Source organism: Cheilinus undulatus, linkage group 1 (assembly GCF_018320785.1).
Source record: "Cheilinus undulatus linkage group 1, ASM1832078v1, whole genome shotgun sequence".
Lineage (NCBI taxonomy): Eukaryota > Metazoa > Chordata > Actinopteri > Labriformes > Labridae > Cheilinus > Cheilinus undulatus.
The window spans coordinates 52,203,912-52,222,417 of record NC_054865.1 but is presented as its reverse complement, the minus strand read 5'-3'; the positions used below and the strand labels follow the sequence as shown (position 1 = coordinate 52,222,417).

Sequence of the window (18,506 nt, the reverse complement as noted above, 5' to 3'; positions counted from 1 at the left end):
GGGTTTTTTCCAGTTTGGTTTGACATTTTTTACCTGTTGAAAGACCAAAAATGTTGCACAAACATGCATGAAGTGTCGACTTGTCAGCAAGGCAAACTGTGTGCTTAGCCTTCAAGTGAGCCTTTGACTTGAAGGCTGAGTGGCTCATTGTGGATTTGACAAAAAGTGGGAGGAATGTAGTTAATCAAAGGAGGTCAATCTTTTCCCCTTGGAGGTAAATTTAAAAAGAACCGGGGATTTTGTCTATAGGTATGGTCATAAGATAAAGACTTTGACACCTTTTGCCTTTGTGAGGTAAGAAATCATGACAAGACTTTTTTGTTCCAATAAATTTAATGCCACCAAAACACTAATGTGCTACACATTCTCAAAGCTTCAGTAAACACAGATAAACTGCAATACTTATTTACAGGTAAACAGACTGATTTCAGCACCTGCTTTACAGCTCCATATATACAGCTGAAGTCTGACACATTGTTATTCTAAAATGGCTGTATCCTCTACTTTTCTTTTTATAATCACATTCATATTTGATTTTACATCTGATGAATGAATTATCCTTGAAAAAGCAACCACTGACACTACAAACTATAAAAATAAACATTTTCCATTGTTCTAAGGCTCAAATATTCTAATCTTTGGGTAGCAGTAAAAAGCAGTGAAAATATAAGGTGAAAAAAGAATATTCATATTGGGCTATAAATATTTACATGACTCTAAGATTAAATGAGAGTGTTCCAAAATGGAAAGCACACTAGTCCAGCATAGTATCATTTCAGCTTTGATTAAATTAGAATTGCACGATAATTTATAAAAAAAAAAAAAGACGGTACAAAAGAAAAATGTGCTGACTCTCAAGAGGATGCATAGCTTCATATGGCAGTCCCTTCACTGATCAAAAAGTCAGGCAAGAAAAAATAGTTCCTTCATATCAACAGCACCTCAAGGCTTCCTTCGTCTGCAGGAAATAAAGAGAACAATCAATAAATAAAAGACAGATTTAAACAAAGGAAACAGCTAGAAAGTTATGATGACTAGAAGATGTGATGATTGTTAACAGTGTATACACACGTAACAAATGCACACTTATGTTTGCTTACTTTTGATAGCCATGGATTGAACTTGTGCTCGTCACCGGAGCCTAATGGGACAAAAAGGTGGAGAAGGATTGGCACATTAATACATCCATTGAAAATTATTGATACCTTAAAATGTTTCAAATAATTTTCTGGATTGTTATGAACAATATGATAACCACAGATCACATGCAGAGTTCAACTGTGTCTATTTTTGAAGAGATTTAACAAAGAGCTTACCTTGTTTTCTATGTTGTCTATATGAGCTGGGCCCTCTGCAGACCCTGAACGCCTCTTGCGACTGAAAAAAGGAAGGTCTTTGTCAGTCCTCGCTGATAAAATTATTCCATCCTGAATATTTTCATAAATTAAACATCAGATGCAATAAATGAATCAGTTTAGTAGTAAAGGCTGGGGAGATTCCTTTAATTTGGTCTGTGTTGTGTTAAAAGGTCCCTCTCATTAATAAAACTTTCATTTACAAATATATGAACAAACATGTTTTTCTCTGCCAGTGAATTCTTATCCATGTATCTACAGATGAAAACTCTGCTAAGCCTCTTTACTAAAATCTTATTTTCACCAAGTGTTACAGTTTGATACAGTTAACCCTTATCTTGCTTGTGTTTTCATAGTCAATGTCCACCCGGCCTTGCTCATAGTCATGGAGTTGTGACTGTTTTTGGAGATTCTAATCATTTACAGTAAACATCAACTGGAGGCCCAGGGGCCACATCAGGCCCCCCACAGCTTCTCATCCGGTCCCCAGAAGCTTTGATTACATTCAGAAAAAGTGCAGAGGAGAAAAATATTTTACTGTATTTGGGGTATCTTTTCTTTCTTTCGTTTTATGGTCCTTACAGCTATTCAAATAACTTCAAAAATAAGCGAGATTTAAACATTTTTTTCAAAAATTGGCTTATGTTTGATCAGTTTTACAAAAATCCAACTATTATTAACCATTATTAGAAACTTATTCCATTCCATTGTTGATTAAAATAGCAGATTTCTGTGCAAATATAACAGTTCAGGGGGGTTGAGAGTTTATTTTTCACTGCCTGAGAATTAAAACAAAATATCCTAGAACACAAAAAAATCCTGAAAACCAAAGCATTAGTGGAGTTACTGTACCTCGGTGCTGTTGGGCATTCTTGTTTAAGTGTTTCGATGTCAGTGAATTGTACAGCCTGTCCTCCACCTCTGGTCTTAAAAACGTTACCCTGTGGAAATAAACAAAAACTCACAAATGTCTACAGGAGACTTCAGAAAGAAATGCATCTTCACAGTAAACAGAAAAACTGAAGCAATGTCTCATAATTATCTGAAACAGGCCCCCATTTTATAAAATCAATATGTGAATGAGTCAAAATCAGATTCATGCAAGACATTTCATAGCCAAAGGTCTCAATTGAGTAGTCAAGTAATTTTACCTTGATCAATTTGGTCTCGATTTCCCCGTCAGAGGCAAGCTCCTGATGTCTAAGCACGTACTTTTGGCATTTAGACAGAGCTTTCTCGTTAGGGGTTGACACCTTGATTGCATTGGGTATGATTGGCTGCATGACAGTGTCTAGGTCCAAATTAGAGGTCGGTTTGTGGTCTACCCATTTCTCCCCACCCGCAGAGTGTGAGCGCCTGTGCGTTGGACGAACCGGGGTGGCCGTCTGGTGATCCCAGTGTGAGAGAGACAAATCAGTGATTATTCACGTGTGACACCATCATTACAAATTGTCTGGGTTAGTAGTGGAGGATGATCATAAGAGGGTGTTAGTGTGTAATGAAAAAATGTACTGCTGAAGGTCAAGGAAAAAAAGTATTTTTAAGGACTTGTAGCCCTGCACATATAGTCTTAGATCACATCCCAAAAAAATGTTCTAGCCTTCCAGCAATACATATGTTCATTACATGACTACAGCCTTGTTAAGAGACTAACATTTAACATGCAAAGCAGAGCAAAAGTGGTGTGGAGTTAGTGTGGTATTAAAGCCGACATGCAAATGGAATAAAAATGTGTTTTATCTGTTTGGTTAGAGATCAGCTGTAAAGCACAAGAGACTGATTATGGTTTGAAATATCCCCTTGTTTTATGACAACAGCTGATAGTGTTCAGCCTTAAGATTTCTCTGTGTCAGTATCAATAAATGAAGAGGGTCACTAAGGAATCAAACTGTTTCCTGTTGCTCCTCATATTAAGTTTTTATATGGCCCACAGGCCCAGGGTTGATGCTGGATTTCATTTCCACATGGTGGTTGTTAAAGAAAGCCTTGTAATCAGATTGAATAACTGCTTTGTTTCACTTGATTTATTTTTGATTATTAGACTCGCTGGAAGTAAATCACAGATTTTGGCAGCAATTGACAAGTCTGGAATCTATTATTGTAAAATTTAATTTCCAATTAACATTGCCAACACGGGATGAGTTAACTTGTTGGCCAAAACATTAAACAGTTTCACATGTTGACATTTTATAGAAGTCAAGTTTCCCTGTATGAAACAGCAGGTTTTAATAAGTAAAGTCTAAATCAGGTCAACTGCATCGAGCAATGTTGCTGTTCATTTGTGTAATTTAGAAAAAAGGAAAACTAGGCATAGCAAGACCTTGGCAAACTAAAAAGTTGATAAGACCAGATGGTGAGGCCTTTTTTTTTTTTATCATAACCCTTGTTTAAAGTGGGACATCCATGATGTTTAACTGAAATTAGACATTTTAGAGACATATGACTATGACATTACTCACTCCAGTGGATGGCAGAAGTGCCGATGTTGACATTAGGCTACTGTGCATTTTAGTGGATAATTTCATTCTAGAGTATTTGGGAGCCATAAAAGCAAGAGAAAGTGAGTAGTGGTTAAGTAGCCTACTTAACACAAATGTCAGTGACTGTCAAATGAAGTGATTCCCCTCAAGGGCGCTCACTAATAGAGAGGCTCTTGACGACCAGACTGAAAGAGGCATTTCTCTGTACACAGGTAGTTATCTTGAAGCCTAAAAAAGCCTTGATGCCTTCATTGCAATCTACATGAAAATCTCTTTGTTTGGCATTTCATCACACTACACAAAGAGCCATTTGTGAATGCTCTGTTGTCATCTTATTCAGTTGAAAGTCACCCATAAACTGGGTCATTTTTTAAACCTTAATACTGATGTTTGCTAGTGTTAGTGCTTGGATATTCAGTGCTTCTGTTGCAAATAAGCAGTTACAAAAATGCATTGCTTTTTTTTTGCTTTTGCTGGTATCTCAAACTGACATTTCAAGCTTCTAAAACTTCCCATGTACCAAATATGAACTACAAAGATTAAAACAGGGAATTTGACACACCCAAAATAATCAGTGAATTATTAGATTAGACTATAAACAAGCTAACCACACTAGCACTGCAGTTTTTAGTTAGAATTCAAGAAAAGTCTTGTCTTTATTTGTTCTTTTTTTTTGATTTTCTATTTCCTTATCTATTTCTGTTTAACTTAAAAAAAATAATCAGATAGATAATCATGCAAAATTCTGCAATATTGTTGAACAATCACTGCAATGCTGAAATAAACACATTTTTGTGTTTGTTATCTTATGTGGTGCTGCTGAAATGTTGGCGAAATAGTGCATGAAAGAGGTATTCTGAAAGGCAGATGGGTACTACAAGATCTGAAACATGATTTAACTACTCTTTAAGTTTAGGATGCAAGTAAAGAAGATCTTAAAGCATGACAGGATGGTCTAACTCACAGTCTAAGAGAAACTCCAGTCAAAAGTAGTACAGGAACTCTACTTGATGCATTTCTAAACAAGCAGTCATCTACTGATAACACTATGGGTGCAGTTCTACGAAGCAGCAAGGCTTAAACTTGCAGAGCAGAACATTATCTTAAAGACATCTAAGTTCTAACAAACACTAACCCTTGTGCCTGCTTCTAGGTCTAGCCCATAGACAAGAGTCGTAGCAGGGGCCCCAGAGTCAGGAGCCCAGCGCTGGCCTCTCCTGCGACCCACGCTGCTGGTGCCTTGGCAGTGGGCAGGAGTCCGGCCCCCGTACTGAGGAGTCCCAGTACAGGAGTTTCCATCTCTGAGTGGGAACCTCTGCTCCCACTCAGAGATGCAATAGGCAACAGAGGGATAGGCTGTAGAGGAGGAGGAGGTGGTGGAGGTGGGGTAAGGGTCCTGAACTGCCCTGACTTTGGCTCGATATTGGTTGGAAGGAGTTTGGCTGATGTCCTGAAAAGTGTCAAGGGAATGCAGCCAAGCACTGTTAATGTTAGGAACTCCAGGTTAAGACAAAAACACAACCAGGTGATACAGAGCAGCTGCTGTGTGCAATTAATAGAAATTAAGACTTCATTTTAAAGATAATCATAATAATTAATACATGCAAAATTTCAAGGGTTAAATAAATTTTCAAGAGATTAATGGAGGTCACACTGAAGAAGGCTTTATAAGAGTAAATTACTTACAGGAAGTGGTGATGGTGAGGCAGACCTCTTGTGAGCCATGTTGCGATCCCTCTCTCTTGAGGGCCTCTCGGGCTTCTCTTGGCGCTCAACAGAATAGCCAGCTCCACCACTGCTGCTGCTGCTGCTCTCTGCCACTATGGCCTTGAGCTGCTTCAACTTCTCATCCTTTACCCAAAGCTTGTTCTGCATCTCCAGCTGCTTGGCATTCACTCGCCTCTCCTACCAATACAACAAAAATAGAAAGATGGAAGAAAAGTCTCAGAATGTTGAGATATACATATTTTACAAGTACTGAAACTGTTCTTTTCTTTTTTTTTTTTTTTTTTTTACCACACAGAGGTTATTTGGACTAAAGAAAATGACTCTGCATGCTTGGCCTTCATTCAACTCAGTCTGCACTTAAGCAACAACCTAAAGGTTTTATATGGAAATATGTAGCCATTTCTGCTCATTCTGAACAGTTTGAAAAATTTTAAACTTGAAAAACAAATATTTAAATTGAATGCCAAAACATTTATCATACTTTAAGTTTAAAATACATATGCAGCTAAATTTATCTCACTAATAAAAGTATTGGATGGAAAATTATTGATTTCTCAAATTGGCTCCTGAAGCATTTTTAAGCCAATCTGTGGCAGTTGCCAGACTGAGAGAAGGTCTCAAACTAACTTTTTTCAGCCTAGAAACAGATGAAGATACGGCGCTGAGGTGGGTCTTCAGCCTTTTGACAAATGTGCTGGCTTGCAGTCCTATCACAGGGTATACACAGAAAGTCCGACATTATATTTAATACTTCAAAAACCTTTTTCTAAGACTCTCTTCATACCACAGTCTAGACATGCCATTAACAAGTTTTGCTCCATAGTAACACTAAAAAGCAAAACATCATAATTTGAGATTGATGATATTTATAGTAAGTTGGACTCGTTTCTGGTGCGGGTTGGACTCCGCCAGGGCTGCCCTTTATCACCGGTTCTGTTCATTACTTTCATGGACAGAATTTCTAGGTGCAGCCAGGGCGTTGAGGGGGTCCAGTTTGGTGGCCTCAGGATCAGGTCTCTGCTTTTTGCAGATGATGTGGTTCCATTTGCTTCATCAGGGCGTGACCTACAGCTTTCACTGGAACGGTTCGCAACCGAGTGTGAAGCAGCTGGGATGAGAATCAGCACCTCCAAATCTGAGGCCATGGTCCTCAGTCGGAAAAGGGTGGAATTCCCTCTCCAGGTTGGGAATGAGATCCTGCCCCAAGTGGAGGAGTTCAAGTATCTCGGGGTCTTATTCACGAGTAAGGGAAGAAGGGAACCGGAGATTGACAGGCGGATCGGTGCACCATCAGTGGTGATGAGGTCTCTGCATCAGTCTGTCATGGTGAAGAAAGAGCTGAGTCCAAAGGCGAAGCTCAGGATTTACTGGCTGATCTATGTTCCTACCCTCACTTACGTGCATGAACTGTGGGTTGTGACAGAAAGAACAAGATCACGGATACAGGCAGCTGAAATGAGTTTCCTCAGCAGGGTGGCTGGGCTCTCCCTTAGAGATAGGGTGAGAAGCTCAGCCATACAGGAGACTCGGAGTAGAACCGCTGCTCCTCCACGTTTAGAGGAGCCAGATGAGGTGGCTCGGGCATCTGGTCCGGATGCCTCCTGGGCACCTCCCTGGTGAGGTGATACAGGCACGTCACTCTGGGAGAAGGCCCTGGGGAAGACCCAGGACACGCTGGAGAGACTATGTCACTTGGCTGGCCTGGGAACGCCTCAGGATCCCCTAGGAAGAGCTGGACTAAGTGGCCGGGGAGAGGGAAGTCTGGGCTTCCCTGCTTAGGCTGCTGCCCCTGTGACCTGACCTCGGATAAGCGGGAGAAGATAGATGGATATTCATAATACTCTTCAATTCGTTCTAAAGCATTAATGTGCCAATGCTCACTTTCCTGTTACAGCTTTAAATCACTTTAATTGGGTTGGATTAATTTCAATGATTAACTTTCATAAGTCTGGGCAGACTTAAAATGCTCCAGGCGTACATGAAGATATACTCATTCAGTATCTTACTACATTTATAATCTGTGCTATGGCTTCAAACTACCCTACAGCTTCTTTAGATTAATATGAACATAAAAAAACAGAATATAACACCACAGTGGTATTTCATTTAAGATTAAATACTTACTAAAAGCCTTAAATTTGGCTAAATTGATTCATCAACATTTAATATTTTTAAGGCCCTGCAGACTCCCTGTATCAGCCATCCTATATTATCTTAATACCTAAAATGATTAATTAAAAAAAGATCACCTCCCATCAGGTATGTGCCTATAAAATCATTAACTATTCCAGCCACAATCATTGGTTTGAACCAGGCTGTAAATTCTACCATTCTACCATTTTAACATGCGGTATGGATACAATTTTTGGTGCTTCTGCTTTGCAAGCCTTCAATATACAAACCAAGCAACCTGATAAGTTTGCTGCTGACAGTAGTTCCACTTACACACTCCTTCTCCCACTTGAGTTTGGTGTCTGTCATCACACCCTGCATGCGCTGCTCCATGCGCCTCCTCTCTGACAGCTCCCTCTGCAGCCTCTGCTCCCGTGTTTCCAGCTCCTGCTGAAGGGAGCGCTTGTCCTGTTCATACATGTCCGTAGTCTTCTGTAAGATATCAATCTGAAGAGAAGGATAGGTAGTTTAGGTAGGGAAAAAGTAAAAAACCCTTACTTCTAGGAGCAAGTTTAAAATATTGATTTGTAAATCTGGAAAAAATTAAATAGATAATTAAAAGAAAAGACACCTTATATTCTAATGTTTTGGATTTTTTCTCTAATCGTTCCAACTCTGTCCTCTGGTTGGTGATGACTTTGTCTTTCTCACTTAGTTTGCTTCGTTGATCATGAAAGAAGTTCTCCTTTGCACTGAGCTGCCCATCAAACTGCTGAATCATGGACTTCAGTGTTGTGGCTGCAGGAGAAAACACATCAGTTTAACCCATTTGCCATTTGGCTTCTCTCTGCAGACACGAAAAGACACCAATGAAAATGCTATAAAAATTAGAGTGGAGGTTTTTCTACCACTTTAAAAAACATGTGTCTGCAGCAGAATTTTAAAAACTGCCTTCAGCGGATTACATTACTGTGTTTGCTCTCTAACCACACAAGACAATTATTTTGGCTGTAGAAAAAGACGGCACAAACCAGTTCTGTTGAACTGATCTGTCATCATCTGGCGGATACGATGCCTCCTTTCCAGGACCTCAATCAGGCGGGGTAACATCTGATCATCAGCTGGGTCAACCAGCTCACAGGGAGGAAGGGCTGGAAGGCTTTCAATAAGCTGACTCATCAAACTTGGGTCATCAACTGTGGGAATAAGAAGGAAGCTTGCAGAATTAGTCACATAAACCGGAAATTAAATAGCTACATTTCTGACATGAATACATGATATGCAGGAATACAGCCTGAAAAGCCCAGTGAACTACTAATATGAATTTTAGGGTGCTTTACCAGCATTAGTTGGACCTCCCCGCTCTTCTAGGCGACGTGACAGCTCGTCTCTGAAGGCCTGGTTTCTGTGCCTGCGTCCAGCTGCAAGGCCACAAATAGGCCTATCAACCGGCCGAGCAACCTCCACCTCCTGTGTCATCTCAGCAAAACGCATCACCAGCTGCAAGAAAGAAACAAAACGAGTTAAATCAAAAATGCACTACACTAATATCAAGGTTTGAATGTCAAACAGAAGAACAAAACCAAGTTAAAAACTTGCAAAATTAAATACAACTTAAAACTGATTCTCTACTGGGAGAGCAAGTTTAATAAAAGCCAACTGTTTATATTGAAGAGAAACACATCTTACCAGAGTTTCATCATAATCATCAGCCTTTGGGTTGACACACACAACCATCCTGACTTTTCCTTCTCCGTCAAAGTAGTTTTTAAACAGATGTGTAACTTTAGAGTCCCTGTATGGCACCATCTGGAAGAAAAAGACCCAGAAACTAAACTGACTAAACGATACAAACAGTTGTAAAATGATTACTCAACATAATATAATCCAGAGAAACAGTAAAAATAATGTTATAATGTACAGATTAAAAATATAAACCTTATTAGTTCCACACATCTGGTTTTCACGCAGGACTTCAATACATGTTCGCAGTGTCATCAAGGACTGATTGATGTTACCTGTAAATCACGATTAAATCAGACATTCAGTAACAAAACTGAACATTACTGAAATGCAGCATGTTGATTTAAACAAAAGCATTTCCCAGAGAGAGAAATTAACAGACCTGCTTCACGGAGACGACTTCCTTCTGCACGGGTTCTGTTGGTGCGTTCACTGCCTGCCAGATCAACCAGACACAGCTGGCTCACATTCACCTGATTTTTGTCCTGCAGATGAAAGAACATATCGTATTTTTAACTAGGGATATACTAGGGAAGATAATAGCTTAAAAAGTCAATAACTAAAACGACTGATTTGGGCTGTATGTGCATGTTTTAAGTATGGAATTTTGATTCATTCTCATCCTTAATCTAGCATGCTTGAAGGACTTAAGTTTTAGGTCTGAACTACATTTGGTCTCATGCTCCTCACCAGTGGAACAAGATTCCAGAATACATGAGGTCTACTACAATTGTGAGCTCATAAATGTAGGGTTAAAAAACATCTGTTTATTGTGCCTTTAGAAAAAGTTTGTCTGTAAAGTTAGTTCAATCCAGTTATCTTGCATCTTTACTTGCTTTTACTTGTTTCAACATTAATAACTTGTCATCTTTTAAACATTTACTTGATTCTTTAAACACTATTTCTATTAACACATATTATCTTACACATAACGTTAAGACTATAAATGGATGCATATCAACGTAAGCATTTTTAGCATTTTACTGGCAAATGAAAGACAAAATAAATATTTATGCATTAACTCTGGTCATGTACTTTCAGCACCTGAATGAACTTTCCTCTACTGCATAAGTGAAAAGAACACAGTAATTGGCTATTTCATCATAACAGTCGTGTAAAGCGGTGCTACACCCTGTCACACAAAAATACCTTACCCTCACTGTGAATTCAAAACATGAGAAAAGAAAATGAAGGCAACAGACAGAAAACTTGCTACTGCAAATACACTGCTAATGGGCTAGATGAACTGCGATAGCAAGCAACATGGCAGATTTACCAGAAAGCACTGACGTATGTCAACATGATCCCAAACCCTATTGTTAACATGACAAGATTAGATTAAAGTAATAAATAAATATCATTTTTAAAAATTGCATCTCTGTCATTAAACCATTTAAAATGAATAATTAAATGTATAACTGAGGCACTGCAGGTCACCTGTAGAATGTGATCACCGTCCGCATCAAGTGGAGCCTGGGCGAGCTTCACTGTGAACACACTGTGGGAACGACTGGATTCACGGTTGAGTTGAGTGTTGGCTATCCTCCTTTTCTTTTGTCCTGGAAACAAAATAAGTGCATCACTAACATTAGATGTGTTATGTTGCCTAATTTTCTGGCAATAATTGATTGTAAACTAAATAAGAATGCTGAAAATGGCCTCTTAAAGCAGAAAAGAAAATGATGCCTCCTTTTATGCAATACAGAAGTAATCTAAATCATTAAAAAGATAATTATATATTTCCAGCTCACCTTTCCAAAAGACTTCAAAAGCCTCCTCTGTAGATTTCACTTCCACCTCTGTGCAGCCAGCCACATACATGTTATGATTCTGGTCTTCACGGAGAATTTTTGATTGAGGTGGTCTACAACAAGTTGATAAAAATCAGTACACACTGATGCAACACAAAGACGTCTTACTTTAGTAAAATAAGCAGCAAAAGCCAAAATGATGTTAGTGTCAACATTAAAATAATGAACATTTTAGGGAAACCAACAGACACATTCAGGGGTACAGACACATGCACGCTGGGTACACATGTAAGCCATTCAGGAATTTTAACAGTAACAGCAGGGAGCCAATCACTAAAGACAACAGCCACATTAATGTCACAATGCTAATAAGCTATGCTAGTTACAGAGCTCCAGATTAATGGGATGGAAATACACTGATCACCGACACATTACATAGCTACAGCCAAGTTACCACTACAGATATACAGAGCAGTACTACATGATATACTTTCATTGACCACATACATGAACTCATTGTTCCTTACAGGCGTGCCTCCAGCGAGCCACCTAACAAAAACAGGATTTAAAAATGACTCAAGTATATAAAACTAAAAAAGTACAACTTCATGAAACTTTTTGTGGTGCAAGTAATCCATCCATCCTTCTTCCACTTAGCTCAGGACAGGTCGCAACGAAAGCAGACTAGGTAAGTTGGCAGATGTCCCTCTTCCCCCAAAGGCACTTTCTTGCTCCTCTTGAGGGATCCTGGTGTATTCCCAGGCCAGATAAGATAAATAATCCCTAGGTCTACCTTGGGGTTTCATCCTTGTTGAATGTACTTGGAGGACCTCCAGGAAGTAGGGGAAGAGGCATTCTAATCAGGTGCCCAAACCACTTAAACTGGCTCTGATCAATGCAAAAGGGCAGTGGCTCTACTCATACCCTTTTTACACCAGGCCAGCTCCAGTGCTGAGCCCTACCCCCTTTCAGAGGGAACTCAGATCAGCCACTTACATCAGAGATCTCATACTTTATGCCATTAACTACAGCTTGTAAGTGAGAGTTAGAACATATGCTGCGTTCCATTTACCTTGGAGGTTGGAAGGTAGAGCTGGGAATGACGTCACATTTGTCTGCAAATACGGATTTCCCAGTTGTTTGTGTTCCATTTGTCATAACGAGATGAAAAAAAAATATTGAGTGTCTCCATATCCGCTTATTTTGGTTGGGTGTAGAGCACACCGGCTCCAAAGTTCAGTTAAAAGAAAAGGATGTAATTTATCATTATGACAATGGAAAAAGAAACTTTCAAAAGCTTTATATTTTGAATTTACTTGTATCGTTTGATAAATATTATATCCATAGGTGTAAATTGACTAAAAAGTTATAAAAGATACAACAATCTAAAGTGGAAATAGAATATTATATGAGCTCACTACATGGAATGAAACACAAGAAAGCAATGAAATCTCTGGACATTGGTGAATCCCTTAATATGTTTATTTAATTCATAGGTACCCCATGTATATAGTGTATTAATTCATATATACATGGTTGAATCATTTAAGTAATATTTGTAAGTATGCATGTATGTGCTTCACATATATCAATAAAAAAGTTGGAAAAAGGACGGATGCCATTCTTGCATCAGCCCGTCATTGTCTTTAGCATTATTGATAAGTTGTTAGCCGATTAACCTTTAATACAACACATTGCGCAGTACTTCATGTATTAAAAGACCGCTGCTGCACACGACATGCAACCACAGGGTAGTGCTGTGTTTATAATTTCTAAAAAATGCACTGACAAACAGCAAAGGTTCTGAAAACAGATCAAAATCAAAGTTTTTTACTATACTTAATACTTTGTACCGCCATGCTGGGACGTTGAGGTTGGGGTGCTCTGTGAAAGACCGAGTTCACGAGTTGTAAATACGACTTGGAGAGATGTTCTATTTGCCACTTCCGGTCGGAAGTTGGAAAAACAAGTCAGAATACGAGTTACAATGACAAATGGAACGCAGCAATAGATCAGCTGGTAAACTGAAAGCTTTGCCTTATAGCTCAGCTCTCTCTTCACCATGATGGTCTAGTACAATGCCCAGACACTGCACCATTCCATCTGTCAATCCCACGCTCCATTTTCCTTCGCTCATGAACAAAACAAAAAAAGTGTAATGTGTCCCTAGATTTGAGTGCTTCTACAAAACAGTGAGCAATTCATCAAAATTTGTTCCAAAAACGCATGCACAACTTTTAACTAATGTCACCTACTTGGGTCTGATTGGGTCAAATGGAGCATCTTCAAGGAGATCATAGATATAGTTGTTATAGATCTCGATGTAGGACACAAAGACGCTATAACAGCAGTCTTCATCCACATTCTCAGATTTACATGCGTCCTCTGGGCTGATCATATCTGCAAACTCTGGGTCAGCCTTCTGCCTAAAAAATAATGCAACACAATTAACATTGGCCTACATATACTTTACAGACAGCACACTCAGCTTTATGAGCAGAAAGTAAAGTAGGAAATATCTCTGAAGTACCTGGATGACGGTGTTTTGGGCACACTGGGCTGACTGTCCCGCTTCTGTCTCTCCAAGAGAGCATCAACTTGATTCTGAATCTCCAACCCATTTTTGTCATCAGGTTTGAACACCTGATGAAGATTTCAAACAATAAATGTCACACTCATCTCAAAAATTTGAGATCAATAACACAAAACATTAAAGAATTAAAGTCTTACAAATCTTTTGGCCTGAAAGGGGCCGATGCTGTTGAAGATCATATCTAGAGAACGAGGGAGGAGACCACCTTCTCCAGGTGAGCCAGTCATGGTGAATGTCTTACCACTTCCAGTCACACCATATGTAAAGAGCAGACCTAAAAGATCAAATTAAATACTGGTAACAGAGAGGGTTCAGACTGACTTCACTGTCTATGAAATTATTCACCATGTTGGTTTGTAACAAATTTGGAAGTATATTCCTAAATCAGAAATTTATGCTAAAAAAACAAACAAAAAAAAACATTCTGTCTAGACAGACTTTTGTGGATTAATCAGTAAGCAAAACCGATTTAACTAGCACTGTTAAGGAACAAAATCATATTTTTCCCAGAAAGGACAAAACAAGTAATTTTTGGGATTCCATATGGACATCAAACATCATACAACTCACGTACCATTTTTACACTGAATGAGATCTTCCACCAGAGGCTTGGCAACATCCTCAAACAGCTCAATTTGGCTGGTATTAATACCAAATACTTTCTTAAAGGAGTACTGGGTCTAAACAACAAAAAGAAAACATTGTTTATGTGAATGGCATTCAAAACATAATGGACAATTAGTGCAAATACATCAATTACAATCATAATTAATTTAAAGGTCAAAATGAATAAACCTCTTATCAAACTATTTCTATGAGTTGTTTTTTCAGTAGTGCTGTATAAAATGAAAACGTCTCAAGTGAAATGTACAAATATATACCATAGTGATATAATTGCTTTGCATGTTCAGATTACTCTCGAAGCAGAAATATTTATTATGTGCTTACCTCTTTGTATTCTCCATTGCGATTTGCTTTAAGGCCATCAGGAGGATGTAGCTGAATGGTAGAGCTGCTAATCATCTCAACACAACATTCCACATCTCCTTCTCCGAGTGGACGTATACGACAGTATACCTACAAAGAGGAATAGCTTAATCAATAAGATCTCAGCGTGGTAGCACAGGTAAGGGGTTACCTGCAGGGCATTTACTCTGATGGTGCCATTAAGACAACTGCATGGTCATCAACCAAGGGCTACCCTCCAGTGATGCTTTGCTCCCTTAACCACAGGACATATTGGCTGAATCTCAAACTCCTCCCCAAACCCTGAGCCCTTATTGACTTAGCTGACTGCACCCGGAAAGTGATTGAGTGCATGAGGCTGCAAGGGCTTGAAGTCTCTACAGAGATGCCCACTCAAGGAAAGGGTGCATGAAGGGCTCAAAAAGTCAGCGAGAGATCCCTCACGCACTTTATGATTTGACAGCAGGACAGCCCTAAGCCCTTACAGGCTTAGTGGAAGCGGGCCTCAAAGTCAGTGAATGTGGACCTTGGGATTGGGCCTTCGTGGTGGTAGAGCAATGATAGGAGCACCCCCAGCCCCCACCCCCCAAGCTGTCTCTAGGACCATTGCCATCCCCACATCTGGTCCTTTCTCCTGAGCAACGGCCAGAAACTTCCCTGCTCTGACTCCTTCGGCAGATCTTTGAGCGGAATGTAGGGTACCCTTACATAAACACACTATCTTGAGGACTGTGTGAGCCAGTATTGTCAGGCACTAATTCCATGTTGGTAGATCAAATCCCCCTGACATCATAGTTCTTAATATAAATGTGTTATATACTGTATGTGTATATAAAAAAAAAATCAGTAGATTAACAAAATACAAATGTAGCTCTTGGGGGAATTTTCTATCCGTATGTAGATATTAAATGGTCAGACATTAGGCATCACATGGTAAGCTAATGAACCTGTTTTTAACAAGAGGTCAAAACAATATCTGATGCCTCAGTCTCTTTCCAAATGGGTTTAACTAAATTCTACATATTTTATCAAAACGTTAGAATCTTTATGGTATCGTTTCTGAACCTTTGTGTCATGTGTAATCACTGTACTCATTGTTGTAAGAGGAAACATTACATTCAAAATATCCTGTCTGTATTTATTAAAAGCCTATGAATGAATGCAGTTTTGGTTGACAGAAGCTTCATCTTGGTGTCTATTGTAGCTGTTACTGTACTGCTATCATTACTCCTGTTTTAATTGTGATTTTTAAATATTGTATGTTTCCCCTGTTTGGAATTCTATCACTGTAATCTGCATGGATTTTTAATGTTTGTGGACTCCAGGAATAGTTGTTACTTCAGTAGTGACTGAAGTAACATAAATGGTAAAGAAGTTGTCATTTTAGTGCTGCTGCTATCTGGTGTTGTTAGAGTTTGAGGAAAAGTTGAGTTCACTTACTCCAACAGGGTCTTTCTCTACACTTGGTGGCTTTTTGGGGCCCGGCCTCCGAGGAGTCTTTCCTTTGCTGAAAGTGATAAAGCAATACAGAATCAACATCAATCCACAACATAGCCAACCTATTATACAGAAAGCTGTGTTATATTACCATAGTTTGTCTCGTTCTATATGACAGTCTGTATTTCAGAAATAATAGAATAATACTAAAAATTGAAACGAGATACAAAACCAGAGAAAACAAGCATATTCAAACTGTTCAATCGTGGGTAGATTAGTCTACATGCTTTTTCATATACTACTGCCATACGACTATTTTTTTATAGCGTCCTTTTTTTGTTCATGTTTTCCGTAACTGGCAGTTAGCTCAGGTGCCATTTGCTAACGATAATTTATAGATGATTTTCAGAAAAAAACGTGCACCTATAGTAACTTTTTTAAACGTTAAAACGCAACAGACCAACGTGTCATATGTTTTACAACATTTAGATTCAATAAGAATCAAAAACAACCTATCAGTTGAGTTAAGAATTGAACATTCAGCCCTTAAACCGAGTCTGACATTCAGCTGAACGAGTCAGTCGCCTTAGCGACACAGCTACCGATGCTAGCATTAGCTAGTCGTTTTCTACCGTTAGGGAGCAACAGACTGCTGGTTGTAAGATTGTATACAAGTTATCGCCAGAATATATCTTGTTCGCTGTTCATCTGGCTGTTTATGTCGAAAAGACACAGTTCTACTCACCCTTGTCTGTGCATTGTTTGTGTTCAGAAACTCCCGTAGACTGGGCGCCTCTCTCCTCGATTTGAAATGTCCCTCTCCCGAAACGGTTTTCCGGTGTCCGATATAACAACCAATCACAGACGAGACTCGGCCGGAGGAGCAGAAGTCCCGCCCCCGCCACCCTGTACCATATTTGTACTTCCTCCTGCATTCATGTGGCGTTCAAATTATATGATAAACGATATTCCAACTAAAGCAATCCAGCGAAGGCTTCCACTAAATCGAAAAACGTCCCGTTAGAGAGATGCTTTCAACCCAGTTTACATTATATTACCAGGAATACGACGAGCTTAGGTAAACCATAGTCTGACCGCCAAAATGAACCGATTTTACGTTGGCATATTCTTTGTTGTTTTTAATATATGATATTATTATAATAAATTCGGTACAGCCCCTTATAGGTCAGTGCTTAGCAGTAAAATAGGTACTATTTATTTCGGAGTTATGATGTAATGTTTCTAGAACTCTTGAAACACAAAATCAAAAATTTAAAAACGACATTTCAATTCGGAAATCCGAACATAGTCAGAGCCCTGAACGAAGCATCCCTGGTAAAAACTTGTGTCTGAAATTTGTTGTTTTGAAAATGTTTGGATGTAATCAGAGGTGGAAAAAGTACATGAGTATTGTAATGAAGTAAAGGTACAATTACTCTGGCTAACATGTACTGAAGTAAAAGTAAAAGTACTGGTCTATAAATATACTTAAGTTAAAAAAGTATTTCATTTAAAGTTTACTTAAGTACTGACTGCTGAGTAGCTACTAAGGAGTTGCAACATAAAATAGGATCTTTCCTAATCGGCAAGAACAACAAGAGAGTAGATCTCCATCTAGGTTGTTCAGGTGAAGTCACACCTCTATGATAAAGTAAAATACACAGCAAAATCGGCAGCATTAATTAAACTTAAATGGAGTTAAATTTAGCAGTTGAAACATGTCTACGTTGGACCACACTAGTTAAACTACACGACTGAAAGTGTTAAATATTTTACAATATGAAAATCAGTGGCAAGGTGGTTCTAGCAGGCATAAAGCAGAGAGTCAATCTTATTGCAAGGCAATTCATACTGATGAAGAATACAATGTCTCCTTCAGAAAAAAAAACAACCTTGCCATACCCTAACCCTGTGGATAACTTCACTCATGGTGCAAATGTGTCTCATATCAAAAATAACCACAATCCAACACAAACATGACACATAAACCTTCTTCAATCACTTTTTGATATTTATCTTTAAACCAACTTTAACAAAAAAGTGCTTAGCAAAAAGAAATTCTGCCCTAAAAATAAAAAAAATTGAGTTTTTATCAAAAATGCTTAATCATAAATTTACGCCTTGTTCTTTGTTTCCTCCTTTTTTCCCATTGCTGTTCTGTTTGTGTTATAGCTGCATTTATTGAAAACAGACTTTTGTGGCCCATGAACAATAAAAATCTGTATAATAATCTGGATATATGGCTAAGTGACTCTATTGGCTTCTATTTAGTATTAGATCAGACACACAGGCAGGTTTTGTCAATAGTTTATTTGAAAAAATCGTAATAAATAACATTATA

General features: G+C 38.7%; 1 protein-coding gene across 3 annotated transcripts; it reads right to left on the bottom strand.

Moving 5' to 3' along the window:
• Positions 1 to 326: 326 nt before the first annotated feature.
• On the bottom strand, positions 327 to 16,982 carry LOC121507798 (kinesin-like protein KIF23). Of its 3 annotated transcripts, XM_041784141.1 has the most exons (23): positions 16,911 to 16,982; positions 16,169 to 16,235; positions 14,711 to 14,839; positions 14,337 to 14,442; positions 13,900 to 14,036; positions 13,700 to 13,812; positions 13,425 to 13,595; positions 11,170 to 11,282; positions 10,856 to 10,977; positions 9,801 to 9,903; positions 9,614 to 9,693; positions 9,365 to 9,484; positions 9,016 to 9,175; positions 8,707 to 8,871; positions 8,307 to 8,473; positions 8,009 to 8,182; positions 5,522 to 5,740; positions 4,971 to 5,285; positions 2,507 to 2,740; positions 2,208 to 2,296; positions 1,317 to 1,377; positions 1,101 to 1,141; positions 327 to 958 (listed from the first exon to the last, which is right to left on the bottom strand). In XM_041784141.1, exons 1-23 carry the CDS (start codon positions 16,922 to 16,924, stop codon positions 943 to 945), a joined length of 2,916 nt encoding a protein of 971 aa, XP_041640075.1. In that variant the 5' UTR covers positions 16,925 to 16,982; the 3' UTR covers positions 327 to 942. The 3 variants fall into 3 exon arrangements, with proteins under 3 accessions (XP_041640075.1, XP_041640082.1, XP_041640088.1); XM_041784148.1 differs by lacking the exon at positions 2,507 to 2,740; XM_041784154.1 differs by lacking the exons at positions 2,507 to 2,740; positions 4,971 to 5,285.
• Positions 16,983 to 18,506: the final 1,524 nt, after the last annotated feature.